This window comes from Marmota monax, unplaced genomic scaffold (genome assembly GCF_021218885.2).
Source record: "Marmota monax isolate L192 unplaced genomic scaffold, Marmota_monax_Labrador192_F-V1.1 WCK01_AAM20220418_F8-fsc00072, whole genome shotgun sequence".
NCBI classification, from domain to species: Eukaryota; Metazoa; Chordata; class Mammalia; order Rodentia; family Sciuridae; genus Marmota; species Marmota monax.
The window spans coordinates 2,776,164-2,798,888 of NW_026692356.1; the positions used below are offsets into that span (position 1 = coordinate 2,776,164).

The following is a 22,725-nucleotide window of genomic DNA, read 5'->3' on the forward strand; positions in this document are numbered from 1 at the left end:
AGTGCTCTGCCACTGAACTACAGCCTCAGCCCCACATTTTGATAGATTTATTTTTTCCTTTTCTTTTTCTTTTTCTTTTTTTTTCATTTTTGAGAGTGCTCAGAGCTTTGCAGACAAATATTTTTTTTGAGAACATTCAGATTTAAATTTTTTTGGTACCCTTACTTTCTTGTTTCAAGTATATGGTTGTGTTCCTTTGTTTAACTCCTTCCCCCCTTTTTTGTGTGAGTACAGTACTGGCTGAATAATAGAAAATGAAGTGGTTGGTTAGTTATTGGGCAGCAAAAGAACAAAGCAAATGTGGAATTTTATCTTACTAGTGATATGAAGTAAAGATGATTAGGGGGTTAGCCAGGTGAATAGTGGACAAGATATTTCGAGATTGAAGGAACAAAAATAAGACTAGGTGGCTAGAGCATTAAAGATTAAGGGAAGGATTGCCAGAGATGAGATTGGAGAGAAGCCTTAAGGCAGTTTAGGGAGTTTGGATTTCATTTTAAGGGAAAACAGTTGAAGGGAACAATTGAAGGTTTTAAAACAATCATACACACACACACATATGTATATATATATGTGTGTGTGTGTGTATACACACTTTTTTTTTTTTTTGGTACCGGGAATTGAACTCTGGGGCACTCAACCTCTAAGCCACATCCCCAGCCCTGTTTTGTTATTTTATTTAGACACAGGGTCTCACTGAGTTGCTTAGGGCCTGAGTTGCTGAGGCTAGATTTGAACTTGCCAACCTCCTGTCTTAGCCTCTGAGCTGCTGGGATTACAGGTGTGCATCATGGTGCCTGGCCTAGATTTTCATTTTTTAATGTATCACTTTGCTGTCTTGCTTATGGAGAATATGAAGTGGCAGGAGTGGAATTATATTGCACCACTTTGGGATAGGGGTGTTGCTCCACTAAAGTTGTGGCAATGGTTGTAAAAGTAGAGAATGAATTTATGTTGAACAAAGAGTAGAATTTCATGAGAGGTGGTGGAGAGAGATGTTTCTGGTTTGATCAACTGAATACAGGAAGGTCCTATTTGCCAAGATGATAATTTAGGGAGGAGTCCTAACAATTGTTTTTAAAACAGGTCAGACGAGGCCTACAATGCTAAACTTTTTGAAACTAAACTCTTAGTTCACATCAAGAACTCCTGGTTTTGAGGGAATTTATGATTGGCTGGATGGAGAATCGGTGCTATGTGAAGTAGGTAGAGCTGATGAAAGGATTTTGTATGGTGTTGGCTTAACTGGGCTCAAATATAGGACCCTGAAGTATTTATGCTATGTAGGATTATAAACATATTTGGAATTCCTAGTTGCTTAGTTGGTTGAATACACTTGAATTTAAATGTTAGAAATAGGGAAGATATAGCTGAGCTCAATCTTTCGTTTTTTTTCCATGCTGAGGATTGAACCCAAGGCTCCCACATGCTAGGCAAGTGCTCTATCACTGGTCTACACTGTATCCCTAAAGTAAGCCTTTTCAAAGAAATAAGCAGATAATATATGTTTTTGTATTTGATTCCTATAGTTAAAAAGAAACTTACTGTTTCTGACTTCAAAAAATAATATTCTTCCAAAAATGCTGAAAGAAAATAAAGATTATCCATAATTTCAAGATACACATTTTAGAATAAATTCCACCCCTTCTCCCCCCCCCCTCTTTGTTAATAAGGGAATGCATACTTCAGAAATATTGCTTTACAGTTTGTTTTATTCATGCAGTATCATAACATAAATTTATTTCTGTATCAATAGCTCTGAAATAAGAAGCCTTTTAACTGGAATTTTGAATCAGATACTTTGGTAGACTCTTATACTAATTGTTTGACCTTGGATATGACACTGATCTATCTAAATCCTTGTTGTCTTCATCTATTAAATAGGAGGTATCTTAATCTGTTGCTAAAACTGAATAACTTGAACTAGGTAATTTATATAAAGAATAGAAATTTATTGGTTCATAGTTCTAGGGACTGGGACATCCATTTTCAAGGTGCCAGAATCTGGCAACATGGTAGAAGATACCACACGATGAAAGGCATCATGTAAAAGAGAGAAAGAGGAGATAACCCACTACTATGAAAACCTAACACCTTTTGAAGATTCCACCTCTTACTAGTTAAAATGACAATGTGAATTCAGTGTGAATTTTAGAGGGGACAAATATTCAAACCTTAACAAGAAGTTTTATGACTCTTAGGAGGATTAAACTAGATAACTAGAAGACCTGGTATATACTAAGAACCCATTTTGTTTATTCATTTACCCAACAAACATTTATTTAACGCTGTGTGCATTGATGTTACATAGGTATACAGTATTGAATAAAATAGAAAAATGGAATAGGGAAAAGAATCTTGCCATGTGAAATTTACTTTGGTTATAGAATATGGTATAATGAAAAATACTTTTGTAGTTTTTGTCGTCTTCCTGATACATAACTTCTAAAATTGTTGGGATTTTATGAGTTATTAAAATTCAGGGAAACTTGGTTATCACATCTGCGTTTTTGCTAATAAAATGACTTTAATCTGTAAATAGCCTGAGGATGGGACTAGTCATGGAAAGGACAAGTGGTTTGAGAGTATACTTGAATTTCCTCATCTCTGGAGAAGAAGGGTGAGGCTGGAAACTGAGCTCCATTAGCAACTCTTGAACCAGGAAAGTCACCCTATTTTGGGTTGGTGAATGTGTGCATACAATCCATGTAGAGGGGTGTCTCACCTGACTGGGGACAGGAGTCCGTATAGTAGGGACCCTTTTAGACCTTGCTGTGTGTACCTCATCTGGCTATTCATTTATTTTAGAGACTGGTAAACATAAAGTAATTTTTTTTTCCGAGTTCTGTTAGCCTTTCTAGCAAATGATCACGCCCTGTGACTGGCATCTGAATTGGAGGCAGTGTCATGGGACTGGTCCTTATCTTGTGGCGTCTCTTTAACTTCTCCTGGTAGATAGTGTCAAAGTTGAATTGTTGGGCAGCAAACTGGTGTTGGAAATTGTGTGGTGAATTCTCTAAGAAGAGACAGATTTTTATACAGATAATTAAGTAACTATTTAAAGTGTTAGTGAAAAGTACCAGGAAGAAAAAATAGAATAGAGAACATGGGTGTAAGACATATTTTTGAGGAAAGGTCATTGAAATATTAGGGTGACTAGAGAAAGGACTCCTGAAAAGATGACTTTTGAATAAAGAATTGAAGGGAATGTGAAAGCAAGCTATATTACTAACTGGACAAGAGGGAATAAAAAACAGTGCAAAGGCCTTGAGATAAGATCCTGCTAGGTGTCTTCCAGGAACAGCAAGGAGGCCAGTGGAGCTGGAGCAGAAGGAATGAAGCAGGGAGCATCAGGGGAGGAGGTAATAAATAAAGTGCCAAACCATGGAAGGTTTTATAGGTCATAATTGTTAGGATTTTGGCTTTTATTTTTAACTCTGTAAGTTGGAAAAGAAGCCATTGGAGGGGCTGGAGCTTTGGCTCAGTGGTAGAGCACTTGCCTGGCATGTGTGAGGCCCGGGTTGGAATGTCAGTAAAATATTTTATTTTGTGGTATAGTGTCATTTATTTTACTACTCCCTTTTTTCCAGTTTGCCGCTGTTTTTAAATGTGTTGATAAAAATTTTTATCTCTGCATGTGCAAGCATTTGTTGGATTTTTTTCCTTAGAATAAATTCCTAAAAGGTAGATTGCTGGAATAAGAAAAATATATGTTTTTAAAACACTTTTGATTCATATATCAAGAATAGTATCCTGAATGAATAGATCCAATTATCTTCCCACCAGCAGTAAATGAATAATACTGTCTTTGACATATTTTTGTTTGCTGGCACATGTGTTTGTGTGTTGCTGGGGATGGAACCCAGGGGCTCACGCATGCTAGGCAAGTGCTCTTACACTGAGCTGTATACCCCCCAACTCAGAATATAGTTTTGCTATGCACTGTATGTTTAACTTTTAGCATAGCCTAAGTCCTGACAAGGAAAAGGAGATGGTTTTATTTTAAAAAAGAAACACATTACTCAATGTGAACTTTTATCTTTTTCTAGGTTACAGTTCCTCTCAGTCATCTCATCAGTGCCTTCCATTCACCAAAAACCATATCTGTTTCTGTCAGTACATCAGTTTCTCAAAACCAGCATAGAGATGTAGTTCCTGAGCATGAGGCTCTCAGCAATGAGGTAATATTTTTTTACCCTGGTTGTATAAGAAAACATTTTTTTATATACTGGATTATAAACATGTTTGATGAAATATCTTTATTTAGATATTTATATTGTGGTGTCTTTTATGTTCAGTGTAATTTGTAATTAAAGATAACTAATTCTGGATTTTATTGTACATATTGAAAAATTACTTCATTCATATAATTTAGAAATTTTTTCACATGGCATTGCATTTGGCATTCACCTTCAGGCTTACTGCTTGTGTGATATCAATAAGATATACTTTTGTGTTTCTCCAAGTGGCAGTGAACTCACAGGTAACTGACCATAATTAAGTCTCAAGGAAGATAGTATACTGAGACATTATCATTCATTGCCTTATAGAAACCTTCAATGTAATTAAACAGAATATAGATACTTGAAAGTGAAATGTATGAACTAGGAAACCCATATTTTTAGTATTCATGTAATTATAAAACCAGCAGTGCCTTGGATATAAGTAAGTACGGGGGTGGGGGAGTGCATTAGGGGTCAGTCTAGATGATAAAAGTTTAATTAGTGAAAAGTTTGTCATCTTTGTTTTCCTTTTATTCTGTTTGCGCAGTTCCTGTTGTTTCTTTCTATATGTAATCCATTATCCTTTGTCCTGACACCCCCCTCTCAAATTGTAGTTCTTGAGAACTTTACTACTGAAAAGACTCTAAATTATAAACAATAAGAGATTAACAAAAAGTAATAATCAAATAGAGCAGTTATAATCATATTCTGTAGTGAAATTTATATCACATAAATGTGGTCTCTCTTAAAATAACTATTGTGCTACTCCTTCTTGTTGACCATGGGTAACTACAGCAGCAGAAAGCAAAACCACAGGTGAGGGATTACTGTATCTTGAAAAATTTCTGCATGCAGCAAAATTATGTTCATTTTAGTAACTTTGGAAAATATTAATATAGGTGGAAGAGCTATAATTCATCTGTGATCATGTTTTCCAGAGACAATGCTGTTAATATTTTATATTTATATTTCTTTTTTGTTGTTGTTTGGTGGTACTAGGGATAGAATCAAAGGTGCTTTACCCCTGAGCTACATCCCTAGCCTTTTTTTTTTCTTTTTTTGAGGCAGGATATTACTAAGTTGCTGGGGTTGGCTTTATTTGTACTTGTGAAGTTCCTACCTCAGCCTTCCGATCTCTGGGTCTCTGGGATTACAGATGTGCACTCCCTTGCCCAGCTGGAAAATATTTCATGTCTCCTTCTTTTGGGCTTTTTATATTACATAATAATTGCATTATACTGCATGTGCTGACTTTTTTTTTCATTCAGTGAACTTTTTATTTTTATGCAATTTGAATTATTTTATTATTATTATTATTATTACTACTGTGGGTTTTTTTTTTTCCCTTGATGTGAATTTGCTTTGTTGAGTAGACTGTTCTCAAACTTGTGATTCTCTACCTCCCTCTCCCAAATAGATGGAATTACAGATGTGTGCCATGGTACTTGGCTCATTTTATTTGTTCTTAGTGACTTTTTAGTGTTCTTTGTATGATGTCCAGTGTTGGATATTGTTTCCAGTTTCTTTTTTGTTGACATAAACAATGCTATTATTGTTGTGCTTGTTGTTAAATCTTTGATAATTTTGTCAAGTGAAATTGCTGAGTTGCTGGTAAAGGACGTTTTTGAGCCTTACAAGGTAACTAAACCCTAGAAGCCAGTGTTCTTTTTAAGACAATAATGGTGTGAAATATAGAATTAGTGTTCTCAATCTCTGTTATACCCTCCTTAGTCCTTCTCTTTGTCTTTGGCAAGTACTTTTACAGTATCAGAACTTTTTCATATTTTTGAGTATCCTACCTCTTAACTTTCTTGGCAATGTGATGACTTCTTTGCTCAACAAACATCTGCTCCAAAAGACAAGGGGAAAACAAAACAAAACCTTCCTTTGAATTTTCCTCAAGCAACTGGCTTTTTTTACATCATCATCATCATCATCATCATTATTATTATTATTCTCTTATCTATCTATCTACCCCCTATGCTGGGGGCCAAACCCAGGGTCTCATGCTAGACAGGTATTCTATCATGGAGCCATATTCCAAACCTCTGCTTTAAATGAGTAGTTTGAGCTTGTATCTATTCTTAAAAAACTTTTTGAGTCTCTCTTCCTATCTGACTGTAACATCTCCCATTATAATTTAGATGTTACTTTTACTATTTTATAGATATTTTTTGCTAAACTCATTGGTGATTTCCTTAGTGCTAAATACATGTCTTAAAAAAAAAATCTGAATCGTACTACTTATCATTTGTATTTAACCAGGCCAAGTGTCTACTACTTTCAAAATAATTCCTTTAATTGAATGTTATTGTTGTGATTATATCTATATTTTGCTGGCATTTTAAAATTGCCAACTTCTTAGATATTAGGTTTATGTAAAAGGGAAAATGAGTTTATTATGCCTATTATCCTTATTTTAATTTTTATTCTTTACATTCTCCCAGGTTTTTAAAAATTATTTTATTTTTTTAATGTGGTGCTGAGGATTGAACCTAGTGCCTCATACGTGCAAAGCAGGCACTCTACAACTGAGCTATAAACCTAGCCTCTTCTCTGATGTTTTGATATCCATTTTCATATCTTCCATTGACATCTATATCTAAATATTTGTATTTATATGCTGATATCTCTCAAGTATGTCTCCAACCCTTAATTCTCTTGAAAGTTTTCAAGTATTTAGTGGCTTATTAGATAGACATATATATTCCTTTGGATAATATCCAGGGACCTTAGATACCCAAAACAGTTATTTCCCCAAATTCCAGTATGTTTGGCTTACAGTGGTTTCAGTTCTTTATTATCAGTTTGGATCCAATCAGGAGAGAGAAACTACACAGTCACTTAAACAATAAAGGCTTAGTATAGAATTTAATGCAATTTAATTTAATATTTCAAACACCTACTTTTATTGGGAATTGGAGTAGATAGGGATTGGTTAGTAAGAAGTAATGAACATCCTAAAAGAAAATACAGAATTTGTGGACTTAAAACAACTAATACTTCCAGGGCTGAGATAGAGTATCCCTGGAAAAGAGCTCCACTTCCAGGCTGAGGAATGAATGACCTTGTTGGAGAGAGCATGACTTTGGCTCACAGAATGGGAGAGATGTCAATGTGGTATGATGTCAGCTGAATTTGCTGGAAATCTGTCCTCTAGACTAGAGAAAGCTGTTCCTGAAGATGTGTCTTGCAAGAAAAAATAGAAAAGTAATAACATGGAAAGATGTTGAGTGTTGCTGGCCACTGTGCATTCCAGGAGCCAGTAGCTACCTACTATATAGGAACCGTGAGTGTTGCAGACTGGAGTCTGCCGAGAAAACACACCAGGAACTCAAACTCTTTCTCTCCTACAGTTTATCTCTGGTGACCACACTGACAAAGCTTAACATTGTGCCAGTTGGCAAAGGAAAAATATTCAAAGGATGCAGATTGATATTCATGGAGCCAGCTAAGTGATGAAGAGGAACTAAGAGACAGCATTTTGATAATCTTTACAGATTATCACATCCATTTAGAACTCCTTTTCAATCCCTACAACCTACTGGCTTCTTCAAATATCTGTTGTCTGTGATTTGTTACATTCTTTTTTTTTTTTTTTTCCTTTTGCTGGGAATCAAACCCAGAACACTTCATGCTAAATAAGATCTCAGCCACTGAACTGTACCTCAGCATAAGTACATCCTTCTTAGTCAAGGCTTAATTCTACCTCTTACCATCTTTCACTTTTTTCATCAGCCTTCTCTCTTACATATTCTGTCTTCTTTACTAGAGGATTTTCTTCAAGTAAAATGAAACTGATCATATTACTGATGGAATTAAATTCAAAGAAGGCACAGTTTGGCTGTAGACCATCTTTCTAATTAATTCTTCCTTCACTTTTGGAGACATTCCAGATTTTGGTAGGACTTATTTTCGTTTCATTCCTCAGGCCTTTCTCCTTCATCATTGTTAATTGTTTATTTTGTGATACTGGGGTTGAACCTCAGGGCACTCTACCACTGAGCTATATTGCCAGCCCTTTTATTTTCATATTTCAAAACAGAGTTTTCACTCAATTGCCAATTCTGGCCTTGAATTTGTAATTCTTCTCCCTCAGCCTCCCAAGTCACTGGGCATGTGCCAGTGCTCTTGGCCATCATTTTTAATAGTTTAAAAGTACGTTTAAATATTTTATTTCATCATTCTTATGTTTTACTATGTGTTGCCATGATGTATATTAGCATAAATGGATGAGTTAAGCATCTCTACCTTTGATCCTTACCATTGCAGAATCAGGCATATTTCATAGTCATTAGTGATGAAGAAATGGACTCTTAGAATATGAGTCATTTGTCACGTATTAGTAAACAGTAAATCCATAGACATCGATTCAGAGCTATATAATCCATGGATCTCTCCGTATGTCAGTCATAAGAAGTTGATACTTTTACTTGTTCTGCTTAGTTTTTCCTCTCCTTACTTTGATGATTTAGCTGTTTGAGACTCAATAATATGTGATTGTTAACTTGTTGGATCATGTGGATAAGAAAAATGAAATCTACACTGTATTTACCTTAGAAGTCTTTAAAGATGAGCATGTTTTTACACATTTTTGTGATTGTTAAACATGTTTTGACCTTATTGAATGTTCCTCCTTATTCAAAGTTAGATATAGTTACTTTATAACACTCTCAGCTCAAGGAAGGATCTTATCTATCAGGCTAGAGAATAATAGAGATATCATTTATTTTAGTGGGCTTTTATTTGTGAGCATTTAGAAACTAGAGAAATTGAAGATTATTACTCAGTTAAAGCATCTTAACAATTATCCTCAAATCACTTCTGCTCCTGACCTTTAGAACACACTTTCTTTTTTTTTTTTTTTTAATTTTTTTTATAGTTGTAGATGGACAGAAGGCCTTTGTTTATTTTTATGTGGTGCATGCTAGGCAAGTGCTCTGCCACTGAGCTACAGCCCTATCCCCAGCCCCGTAGAACACACTTTCTAACTGAGCAAGTAGTTACTCTTGTTTTTGTCATTAAATAAGTGTTTGGCTGATGTTTGATAGGCTAGCATTAGATGAGAATCCCTTATGAAGAGAGGGAAAGGATATAGAAAGCATTTTACTTGATTTTTGTGAATCGTCATGCTTAGTTCAGTGGTGATTTTAACTTGAATGAAAACTGTTTTTACTCATTCGTATTGAAATATGATTTTATTATTTAAAGATATCATTAGGGATATCATATTTGACCATTGTCAAACTTTACATGACTAATCTCAGTAAAACTAGAACTATAAGAATGTTTTCATCAATTTATATTTTAAGCATTAAGAAATTAGTGTATTTGTTAGATTTTAATAATTTTTTAAATAATAAATCTCTTTAAATATCTCAATAGTTAATATTTATTTGGTTGACTTAATCTTTTACAGCCTTCACTTAATTTAAGGGACCTTGGATTATCTGAATTGAAAATTGGACAGATTGATCAACTGGTAGAAAATTTACTTCCTGGATTTTACAAAGGCAAAAACATTTCTTCCCACTGGCATACATCTCATGTCTCTGCACATTCTTTCTTTGAAAATAAATATGGTATGTTAATACGTTTTTTGTTTGAATTAAAATAAGTCATTTTTGTATTAGTAATATTAATTATATTAGATACCATTTATTAGTTTTTGTTATGGATCACTTTATTTTTGAATTTTTTTCTATAAGTTTTTATATTAGAATAATGTTAAATTTACAGAAAAGTTTCTACGATGATACAGAGAATTTCCATATATGCTTCACCTTGCTTTACTTAATGTCAACATCTTACATAACCATCGTATATTTGTCAAAACCAAGACATTGAGATTGGTATGATATATGTTTTTGGCATGACATTTTATTTTATTTATTTTCTTTACAACATTTTGAATTATGTACAGAGTATTTGGATTTCAGCAAAATTTGATTTAACTAAATCATTAATTTTTCCAGTAGTGTCCTTTCTCTATTCCAGGATCTAATGCAGCATACCACATCACATTTAGAAGATTGTTTTATTATCATTGTTGTTTTAGTTTTAGGTGACACACATTTGTTAAATTCTGTATAAAATACTATACTCTGAGAATACCTTGATGAAGACACAAAGTCCTTTTTATGGAATGTCTATGTATTTTCTTATTTGAGGCTTATAACATTCTGGTATTATAATAAATAGGTATACTATAATCTGTTGAAAGGGATGTCAGGTCAGCTTCATGAGTTACTCTTTGGAAGAATGTTAAAGCTTTACCAATCCATCAGAATACCTGTTTCGTATTGATGGCAGGACCGATTTGTAAATCAGTACAAGTTGTGAAAGTCTCAAAAGATCAGGTTTGAATAGTTTATGATGAAGGCTTGATTTCAAGCCGTACTTTTCATTAGCTTAATTCATGTACAAATTCTTTATTACTCCTTTGTCCTTACTTCATATAAAGACATTAAAAATGCAAGAATGAGAAAAAAACGCAATGTTTTTTGAGTTTGGAGGCTCAGACTGACAATGTGTTTATGTTGTCTATGCAAAACTCCACTTGACTTACAGTAAAGGTTCAATTGGATAAGTTTTTCTTTATTGTATTATTATTCATACTGCTCTTCTAATCTGCTTAATTACATTTATTTTTAAGGTTCTTTCTCATACTACCAATTGCTTGTATTGTTTAGGCAGGCAGAAGTATTAGGAAGGCATCTCTTAACTTATCTATGTGTTTTTGTGAAGAATCCGTAATTCTGACTGAGAACACACAGATGGATAATAACCACTTGTTTTTTATTGTTGTTGCTGCTAGTCGTGTCACTGGGATTTTAGATGTAAAGTGGGATGGGACGTATTAGACAAGGGCAGGAGTTTACGAGCATGGAAATATTCATGCCTTACAGATATGGAAAGAACTTTCTTCATGCCCAGTTACTGTAAAAACTTTGAGATGGAAGGAGCAGTAACTCTGGTTTACATTTTTTAATCACATCATTAGAGCTTTTGAAATTTTCTATGAAATAAGAATTCTTCATTTCCTTGCTTTTAAATAAAAGCAGTTTTAACCTAAATGTCCATACCTTTTACCTCTATGGATTTGAATTTAATTTCATCGGCAGTTACATACACCAGATAAAAAGACAAGTGATAGTAAAGTAAGTGATTGGATTAACAATGTTTAGCTATTTCATAGGAGTGAAATCAAGGGCAAATAAAAGGTGAAACTCATATATATTATATAATATTTGATACAATTATTTACATTCATATGATTTTTGTCTTTTTGTTTTAGCAGTTTGGAAATTTACTTGTTTGCAATTTCCCTCCAGGTTACTTAGATATGTTCAGTACTTTGCGTTCCTCTTGCTTATACAGACAGCATCCAAGAACTCTCCAAAGCATTTGTTCAGATCTTCATTACTGGCCAGGTATGAAGCAACAGATGTTTTTATTTTGGAAACCGTAGTAGATTTATTGAACATATTAAGCGTGGTCTTGGCCATGTTAATGATTATGAGCATCCACTTGCAGTGTACAGTAGGACTTAGAGCATTTGGAATTGATTAATTTCAGTAATTCTATTTAACTTTTGACCTGGGAACTATATAATAGGAGCTAATCTTTGTATATGAGTGTTAAGTGCCACAGCAAAGCAAACTCCAGGGAACTTTTTTACAACAGGTAGTTTTGAAACAGGTTTGAGTACATTTTTTATTTGACCTCATATTTAAAAACCCATTGAAATTATAGGAAAAAGGTATTAAAATGGAGATAGGGAACACCAGAGTTTTTATTACTAGACCTGAAATTTGAGTAATAAACTATGTGACCTCAAGTTAATAGCAAAGTCAAATTTGCATTAATATGCTTATTGAATACTAGGCACTAGCGATAAGTGTTAGGTTACAGTGATACCTGTCACAAAAGACTTGAATATTTTTAGTACAACTTAGGAAAAACCCCAAGCTGAGAGTCAATAATAAGAGTGGACTTCAGGATTGTTGATACAGTAAATAGTTGAAAGATGGCCCAAACTGGGCCAGTAATTGAGATAATGTTAACTTTTAGAATATAATTAGCAAAAACCACTTTTTAATAAGATTTGGGCAATGGGGGTGTTTTAGGGGATTTTGTTTCTAGAGACTCCTGGTTTGAGCATTGATATCAAAGAAAGAAACAAAAAATACCCCAGAGTAATTTGGTCTTGAATCATTCATACTTTTCCGGTGTCTTGCTTATTCAAAATAGTTTTTTGATTTGTAGTCTGAAAGCATTCACTGCCTTGTTATTATTGAGGAAATCCATTTGCTGTCAGTACTGATTACTATATTCTTATTTTTAAATAGAAATTGATTGCTAAGTATCTCCACATTTTTGAGAAAAGCATGAAAAAGAGGCACCAGCTTGAGCAAAGAGACCAATCAGCCAGGCGAGGTGGCATATGTCTGTAATCCCAGCAGATTGGGAGGCTGAGATAGGAGGATTGTGAATTCAAAGCCAGCCTCAGCAAAAGCTAGGTGCTAAGCAACTCTGAGAGACCCTGTCTCTAAATAAATACAAAATAGGGCTGAAGGAGTGGCTCAGTGGTTGAGTGTTCATGCCCCCCCCCGCCAGTTTAACCCCCAGTTAACCCCTGCCACACCAAAAAAAAAAAAAAATCATCCTCTGTTTAATGCAGAAGACAGGGAAGACATAAAAATTGATCGTGCATTAGGGTATAAAATTAGATTTTTAGGTTGTAATTCAGAGATTAGTTTCTCTGATCTTCAGACAGAATGTAATAATAGGACTGCTAAATAATACTGAAATATTAATATTTTTAGAAGGTCTGATCTGTGACCGAAGAGAAATCAAATCTGAAATTATAGGCAGGAACCACTGAAAATCTACATGTGAAAAACTTCTGGTTGAGGACAAAATGGTGTTAAGGGAATTGTATGTAATAGAAAACAAGAAAGATGTAAAATAAATTGAAAACAAATTAATGTGAAATAAAAATATGCATTAAAAAATAATATCAAGCTGAGTGCAGTGGCACACAATTGTAATCCCAGTGACTCAGGACGCTAAAGCAGGCCAGCCTCAGAAGTTCAGTGAGACCCTAAACAACCTAGCAAAACCCTGTCTTAAAATAAAAAATGAAAAGAGCTGGAAATGTAGCTCAGTGGTTAAGTGTACCTGAGTTCAATTCCTGATATGAAAATAATAAAAATAGTGAGAGAGGTTTTTTTGTTTGCTTGCTTTTGTTTTTTTTTTTTTTTTTTGCATTACTGGGGACAGAACCCAGTGGTACTCTGCCACTGAGCTACATCCACAACCTTTTAATTTTTTATTTGAGACAGGGTATTGCTAAGTTACCCAGGCTAGCTTTGAAGTTGCAGTACTCTTGCTTCAGCCTCCATAGTCACTGCTATTTTAGCTGTGTGCTATGGTATCCAGATAAGAAATAGTTTTATTTAATTAAACCAGAAACATGTTTAATTTGGAGAAACGAACAAAATAAAATAACAAATAAGAATAACAAAATATAAACAGTGTCAGAAATAAAAATGAGAACTGCCAAAAATATGGTGAAGTTTTTTAAATTACAAGATGGCATGTATAATTTTATTTTATAAAATGATAAAACTGACAATTCTGTAAGCTAGATAGCAAAATTAACCCAAGAATAAAATAAAAACCATGCTGTTTGAAATATAGTATTTAAAAACATAATCTCTTTACCCCAAGGGCATCAGACTCAGATGGTTTTATGGCTCTATTCTTTCTCCAGAATCATAAGTTTCCTGTTACCCAAAGTTTTATTTTAAACGAAGTCAGTTCTCCAGGATTTGTAGTCTAAACATACACTGTCATGGTATTATTGAGGAAACTCAGTATCATCAGTATTGATCACTGTATTCTTACTTACAAATGGAATTGGATGGATGTGGCATGATGGTGCAGGTCAGGAGGGTTAGGTGGGAAGAGCACTTGAGCCTGTAAATTGAAGACCAACATGGGTAATATAGGAGATCTCATCCCCCCTGAAAGAGGATGAAATAGACCTTCTTATTTATTCTGTGAGAGTATTATTATCAAAGCTGGTCAACATTAGCGCAAAATAGGAATACAGTAGATCAGCTTCTTCTTATTCAAATATTATAGAAATCCTAAATAAACTCTGAAGAAAACAAGCCTAGAAATGCACTAAAAATATTTTATCATAATTAAGGAATATAAGAATAATGTAACATTAATAAGTCTGCTAATTCATCATGTTGACTGGAGAAGAAAAACAGTATTATTTCAGTGTATGATGTAAAGGCATGTGATCTGTTTTAAAAGTTATGTTTTCTAAGAACTCTTAGAAAATTAGAACTTTAAGGGGACTTTTAAAATTTCTTAAAACATTATTATGTTACCATCACGAGAAACAAAATATCTAGTACCCTGTTTTTTGTTTTTTCATAGCATTAATTTGGAATTTTGGAACAGTATGATTGAAAAGAAAAAGAAATGAGTCATACACAAACAGGCAAAGTTATAATTTGCAAGTGATATGATTATTTACCAGAAAATTCAAGAGAATCAACCAAAAAGCAGTTCAAGTCGTGAGTTTGTTTTGGTAGCATATAAGATAAATAAATCAACAGCTTTCTTAACATTTTAGTGGTAGGTTTTAGTTACAATTTTTTCTAAATCCATTCAATGTTTTATCCTTATAAGAAATATGCACCAGTTACATACATACTCATACGTACGTATGTGAAGTATTACTGAAAGAAATAAAAGAGCTGAGTGGAGTAATAGGGAAGTGCCACAGTCCTGTTTGAAAGGTCTTTATATTTTAACAATAACCATGTATGTCCAAATTTATAAATTTAGTTATTTTTCTGATCAAAATTCTTAAGACTTGTTTTGGAAGTTGAGAAATTAGTTTTAAACTTTATTTGTACTGACTAGGAACTGGTTGGAAAACAATACAAATAAGGGGGATTTATCCTATATAAATACACCAAAATATGTGTTTTAATAATGTGTATCAATAGTATATAGCATCTCAAATAATTGTCAAACTACAGAATTTAAACTGGTACTGGCATAAGTTAGTAAAACAAAATTAAGACTTTCAAGTCAATGAACAAATGATTGATTATCAATAAATGTTATTTGGCTAATTGGTTATCCATTTTTGACAAAAGAGAATCAAGTTCTTGTTTTTACATTATACCAAAAATAAGTTTCAAATACTTCAAAGGTCTGAAAATAAAATGTAAAACTGAAAGTCTTCAAAATAAGCAGACTGTCTAAAAATCTTAGTTTTGGTGGGTGTAGCTCCAACAATGTTCAAGCCCTGGTTTCAATCCCTACTTGTACAAAAATAAATGAGGAATGAATGAATAAACAAAATAAAAATCTTAATTTGGGGAAGGAACTAATCAAAACAAAATGCAGAAACACTACAGATGAAAGAGTGTGGCTATTATTATTACCGTATTATATAATTGAATAATATATAATTGACAAGGACATTAGAACGTCTTTATATATGTGTGTATATATAGATAAAAATGGAGATATTATGGATAGTAATCATTGGTTTTATATGTATCATGTATTTTACAAAGTAATAAGAATGGAAAATGTGCAAAGGACATGAATGGTCAATTAAGAAAAAAGGTAAAAATGTAGAAATCTTTTCAAAATTCATCGTCATTTGTAATCTAGAAAATGCAAAGTAAAACAAGATATAGAGTTTGTTTTGCCTATCAGATTTGTATGGATTAAAATATTTATATTATCTAGAGTTGGCAAGAGTATGGAGAAAAGAACACTCATTCATTGTTGGTCACAAAAATTGACAACAGCCTTCTTAGAAGGCAGTTTCTTAGTGTCAAATAAAATATAAACTTCACAGTTTCACTTTTAGGAATTTGGCCTACATGTTTTGAAGGATATACATTCAAGAATGTTCACTGCAGTATCATTTCTAGCAATTAAAATAGGGGGCTGAAGCTATAGTTCAGTGGTATTGTGTTCAGTCCTCAGCACCAAAGTAAAAACAACCAAAACCAAAAAATGAATATGTAAATAAGTTCTATAGTTGGGATATTAGTTGAATAAATTGCTGTACTCTGATAAATCTATAACCAGCTATTAAACTGAATACAATATCTGTCCTATTCTGATATATATCCATGATATGTTATTGGATAAAAGAAGATAATTGTATAAAGTTATGTTCTGTTTCTAGAATAATTTTTATAGGAAGTGCATGTGTGTGCGTGCATAGAAGAGTAGTCATGAAATTGTTAACTGTGGTTATTTTGAGGAAGTGGGATTAAGGTTTGAGGAATTAGGAGTCACTGGCTTTTATTTGATACTCTTTCAATCTACTTTAGTGACTTGGATATTTTGGGTGTCACAATTTATCAGTTATGGTCCTGTTTTCTAAATTATTTTGTAAGATTTTCTTTCTGTTTTCTTCCCATCAAAATGAAATAAAGCATTTAAATAAAGTTCTTTTGAAAACATGATGGTAGAAGTAATAATGTAAAGCAAGTTGAAGTGTCAGGCAAAAGAACTGTGTCAAAACTTAAGATTAGGATGTGCAGGTATAGTGTCAAGACTTTAGAATCAGGCATTTTTCTTTCCTTTTAACAATTTACAAAGCAAATGGTACTGTTTTGTTCAGTTTTCATACAGTCTCGGGGTTTTAAAACTTTGAAATCAAGGACCAGACGTCTACAGTCCACCTCTGAAAGATTAGCAGAGACACAGAATATAGCACCATCATTCGTGAAGGTAATTAGATGTTCCAGAAAGCAATAATTTTTCAAATTATTTAACCAATGAGGATCTTTAGTATTTAATTTTTGGGTTGGCTGGTGGGTTTTTTTTTTCCCCCTTCTTTCTACTGATGATAAGGAATTAATGTGTATTCATTATACCTGGTGCCGGTGCTCTCCTGGACAGCAGACTTATTTTTACTTGTTAATTAGATCTCTTATGCTGATTTTTTTTTCACCTCTACCAATTTATATCTGCTGATATATGAATGAGTAGCATCCACCCAAGCTACCAATCTGGTAATCAATCTAGATTTATCTGTCTTTCCTTACCTCTCATATCTATTAATCACTAAGTCCTATGGATCCAATCTCCTAAATATTTCTGAATCCTTTATTTTCATCCCCAGTTCTAAAGCCAGACAATAGGCAATAACAATTTCTTGCATAGCTTACTCTAATATAAACACTTAGTCTCTTTGTCTTCAGTCTTGCCTTATTGTCACTCACTCATTTTTCTAAAATGATTACCTAATTGATTACTCTGCTTTCTTATCCAACTCAGTCTGGTATATAGGGCATGTCATGGCCTCTACTGACTATTATTCTGTTTTCATCTTTTAATATGCCACATACTTTGGTCCCTATCCTTTCCTCTTGATATTTTAACTCTTGTCAGATTACTAACAGTTCTTGAGCACTATTCAGTGCCCTTATTAGATTATTCATGGTGTTTGTGTTTGCTTTCTATATGTGATTTTGATGTCCCATTCTCTAATAAGGCCTTTCCTGTCTTGCATAGATAACAGGTATTTTATTACCATACCCAATTTTTCCAACATAGTATCAAAATTATTTCAAAAATATACTTCTTTCTCCAAGAGCCTGAAAACTGTTAGATCTGTGATTTATTTTCAGAACTTACACAAGGCCTGTTATCTGGAAGTTATGCAGTAGTATTTAGTAAGTCAATGACATTTTCCTTTAGCAGAGATAAAGCAGTGTGAACATCAGCCATTAAAACCCTAAGATAACGTGATCTTTTAACTGTTTTCACTATATAAAAGTATTCTATCTAGAGTGTCGTCAGTTTCTTTAGAGTATTAATTAATTGATGAAGGTGCAGAATGTAATGTTAATATCCTGGTCATTGATTAAGTAATTCATTGTTGAATCTTACACTGTTTTTTCACATTGGCAATACAATTTCTAGGTTTTACTGAAATTTTGTGTGGATAGTTACAGTATTTCTGGAGGATTATTACTATCTATGCAGGCAGTCAATACTGTTGTATTTTATATATTTAGGGGTTTCTTTTGAGGGACAGAGGATCAGATGTTGAGAGTTTGGACAAACTCATGAAAACTAAAAACATACCTGAAGCTCATCAAGATGCATTTAAAACTGGTTTTGCGGAGGGTTTTCTGAAAGCGCAAGCATTAACACAAAAAACAAATGGTAAGTTGATTTTTGAAGAATAACTGAAAGGATGTTATAGTCCCAAATTTATAAGTACCACATGCTAACCAGTTGTGCCATTGGAGATCCTGTAGTCCTAAATTTAAGTTATTAGTGACATCTTTACATTGGTTATGTTCTCCTATATTTATAACTTAAGCTATGTGGACATGGAATTACCTTTGGCAGTTTTATTTTCTCAAGAGAAAAACGAAAGTCAAGGATAGAAGCATAGTTAGCTTCATGAAGTTTTTTGGGAACAGGAACATAAAGGAAATCATGGCAGGTGTGTAAAAACATACTAGATTCCAAAGTTGCATGTGATCAAATGTGATTATTTATAATAACCTAAGGGCTTCCGTGGTTGCACAGCCTATAATCCCAGTGATTTGGGAGGCTGAGATAGGAAGAATGCAAGTTCAACCCTAACCTCAGCAACTTTGTGAGACACTGTCTCAAATTAAAAAATAAAAAGGACTGGGAATGTAGCTCAGTGATAAACTGATCCTGGGTTAAATTCCCAATACAAAAAAAAATTAAATTAAAAAAAATTTTAATATTTGCTGTTTTATGGGAGTGGATTGGGTGGATGAGGTACTAGAGTTTGAGCTCAGGGCCACTTTACCACTAGATACATCCCCAAGCCCTTTTTATTATATTTTTATTTTCAGAGGGTCTAAGTTGCTAAGGCTGGCCTTGAACTTTCAATACCCCTGCCTCAGCCTCCAGAGCTCTGGGGTTATAGTCATATACCACCACACCCTGCGAATATTTGCATTTCACTGAGCTGTCATATCTTATTGTGACCATTTGATTTAAGACTTTTTCTTTCTCTCCTAGATTCCCTAAGGCGAACTCGTCTGATTCTCTTTGTTCTGTTACTGTTTGGCATTTATGGACTTTTAAAGAACCCATTTTTATCTGGTAAAGGCTCTTTGATTTATCATACTTGTTATTTTTTAAAAATTTCTTTTATTAAATACCTGTTTCCTTTTTATGGCTACTTAAGTATTAGAGAAAATATTCAAGTTAATGGATTTGCTAGGTAGATCTATATTAGTCCATTTTCTGCTGCTATAATTAAACACCTGATACTGGGTACTTCATAATAAAAAGGTTTATTTAGCTCACATTGTAGAGATTTCATGGCTTCTACTAGCTTTGGTGAGGGACCTTCTGGTGGATTGTATCACAGTGGAGGGAGTGTGTGTAAAGGGGAGAGATCATGTGGTGAAACAGGAAGCTAGGGCCCTGGAATCCAGTGGCATTTCACCACTGAGCTACATCTCTAAGCCCTTTTTGTTTTTTATTTCAAGACAGGTTCTGGCTATTTGGCCTTCTTTAAGTTGCTGAGACTGGCCTTGAACTTGTGATCCTCCTGTCTCAGCCTCCCCAGTTGCTGGGATTACCGGTGTGTATTAGTGTGCCTGGCTTGTTCTTTTATATTCATCCTCTTGTGAGAACTAAGATCCCACAAGAATTACGAATTACTTAATCCCTTGTCATGACAGCATTTCCAATGACCTCTAATTATGCTCTATCTCTGAAAGGCTCAGCACTCCCAGTCTAAGGACCAGATTCCCAATACATGAACACCTGGGGGATAAACTCAAGTTATACTCAAATTACAGCAAAGCCTTTCATTCTTAGTAGTGGTTAGTTTACCAAAATTTTAGAAAATGATACCTGTCCAGTTGATCAAATTTTAAAATTATGAAGAATTTTTGCAGCAATAAAAAGAAATTAGTCTATTTTTAAGGTAAATTAATAAATTGAATTTTTTCTTAAAATAACTACAAATGAGCCCAGTAGTTTTCAGTTTGTTGGTCTAGAATGAAGTATTATTAGGCTTAAGTGGTTTTATTAGTTTTTCAGTTACTATTCATTTTTTCCCTATTCTTTACTCTATGATACAGTATCTAATATCCTTAATAAACACTATACTAGTGCAACTATTAGTGTGTCTTTTTATTAACTCAGCCCACTTGTATGTTCTTGATGTGTTAAGCATTTCTTCTTAACCCTTTATTTTTGCCTACTCAATTTTTGCTTTTAAATTTCACTCTATCTTCTTATTTTTCTCTTCTTTCCCTTTTTCTCTCTCTTTTTTTTTTGAGGGGGATGGGGTGCAGTGCTAGGGATTGAACCCAGGGTCTCATGTATGTGAGGCAGGCACTCACTCTACCACTAAGCTACTTCCCCAGCCCCTTTTCTTTTCTGTAATTTTTTTGGGGGGATGTGGAGCTTTAAAAGAATACATAAATTTTGTAGTACAATTAGGACATAAGGCACTTGTGTGTGGGAAGTGAGTGGTCTGGGAAGGAACAGTGTTTAATAGGGTTCCAGAAGGGCCGACAAAGCATATAATTGTGATCTTGGGTTTTCTAATATCCAGTGCCTCACAAAAAACATGTCTCCTTAATGTGCATCAGTTGGTCCTTGAACATGGTCTAGAAATCCAGAAGACCAAGTTTCTGCTCCCCACAATTATAATACCATATGCCATTTAAAATGCACAAATGGTGATACCAGAGAAGAGAGGCAGAGTTCTTTGGTTGACGAGGTTCTGGGAGATTGTGAGAACTCATGATTCTTGCTTTAACTACTTGTTGATACTTTGTGCCCAAGAAATGTTAACATGACATCCTTGTTTTTGGTCTTCATGATAATTGATCTGGAAATTAGGTATATTTTAGGTGATTTTTTTCCCACTGGTTTGCATTTAACTTTTGTCAGTGGCTTTTGGATATCTTAATTTTCTGTGTTCCCGTCTGTAAATGCTGTAGAAGTATCAATGAAATTACTTTGGGGTTTGATAAAGTGTTTTTTATTAATTTTTTGGACTCCTGAGGAAATTAGAGATAACTGTTTACTCCTTTATAACTGCTCTAGTTTGGAAATTTTAACAAAGAAGGAAACTGTCACGTTCCTCATGACTAAAACATTCAGAGTTACTCTAGGGGAACTGGGCTGCATGAAATAATCACACAAGAGACAGAGATACCTTTCTCTTGGGGTCCTATGACAGCTCCTCTGACCCTAAGGGTCCGCAGAAAGCAAGAGAAAGCACATGCTGAACCCTTTTATTGAGGAGAAGCTATTCAAATGAGGCATGGGGTCAGGTTTCAGAGGGTTGAGTCTAGCTTCGTGATATGGTTAACTGACATCTAGGAGGCCACACCCAAAGGCAGAGCAAGAGAAGGGGACATGGAACATTCTATCCCAAACAGGACAGAGGGGTAGTATAACAAAGGAATAGGTGAATGTAGCTCAATCCATGGGCAACACGCCCACGTCTAAAGACTTGCCTCAAACTTCCAGGACCAGGGCAATGTCCAGGTCGTTATGAGATGTAGTGACGGTCAGAGCCTCTCCGCTCCAGGATGGAAGATGCGAGTCATTCAGAGTGGCTCCCCACAGGAAACATTTAAGGAAGCCTTATAATAGTTTTCTAGAGTTGTCAAGTATTTTACTCTTTCCTTTATTTTTTCAGAGTTATGGATGGAACCCATGGCCTCATTCATGCCAGGCAAGCGCTCTACCACTGAGCTGTGGTCACAGTCCTTTTTTTAAAATTTGATTTTGAGATAGGGTCTCACTAAGTTGTCCAGATTGGCCTTGAACTTGGTATGTTCCTGCCTCAGCCTCTCAAGTAGCTAGGATTATAGGCATGAGCACTAAGCCCAGCCAGACCTTCCCAGACATCCCTGAAGGATGTCATTAGTGAAGAATAATATTTGAAAGATGAAATAATGTTTAAAAATGATTTTTAAAAAATTAGTGTTTCAATTTTATGCTATATTTAAGGCAATGTGTTTCAAAGTGTACATCTGTGACAAGTTGTATCAGACTAACTGAGGAAGTATGTTAAAATGCAAACTCTTGTGGACTTGGTGGTGCATGCCTGTAATCTCATCCACTTGGGATACTGAGAGGGATCGAGGTAGGACCTCAAGTTCAAAGCCAGCCTGGGCAATTTAATGACACCCTGTCTCAAAATTTTAAAAAAAGTGTTGGAAATATATTTCAGTGGTAGAGAGCACTATGTGAGGCCAAAAAAAAACAAACAAAAGCAAACTCCTGGACAATTTCTAAAATGTAAACCATAAGAATGTTGCCTGGCTTAGGGACCTGCATTTTAACACATTTTTCTCAGGTGAATTCTCATTCACATTGATGTTTGATAACCATTGATGAAGAAGAGGCAAAAAATCACTCTTGTTTTTAACTAGAAGGTAAAAACATGTCTCCTCGATTGCATCATTTG

At 34.2% G+C, this 22,725-nt stretch overlaps 1 protein-coding gene across 1 annotated transcript in view; it reads left to right on the plus strand.

Moving 5' to 3' along the window:
• Yme1l1 (YME1 like 1 ATPase) overlaps window positions 1-22,725 on the plus strand; it is a 46,732-nt gene that overhangs the window by 1,554 nt on the left and 22,453 nt on the right. Inside the window, exons 2-7 of the mRNA XM_046442305.2 lie at window positions 4,050-4,181; window positions 9,643-9,805; window positions 11,558-11,656; window positions 16,906-17,015; window positions 18,308-18,458; window positions 19,299-19,382. Coding sequence (XP_046298261.1) covers window positions 4,050-4,181; window positions 9,643-9,805; window positions 11,558-11,656; window positions 16,906-17,015; window positions 18,308-18,458; window positions 19,299-19,382 — 739 coding nt within the window. The remainder of the gene's footprint in view (window positions 1-4,049; window positions 4,182-9,642; window positions 9,806-11,557; window positions 11,657-16,905; window positions 17,016-18,307; window positions 18,459-19,298; window positions 19,383-22,725) is intronic.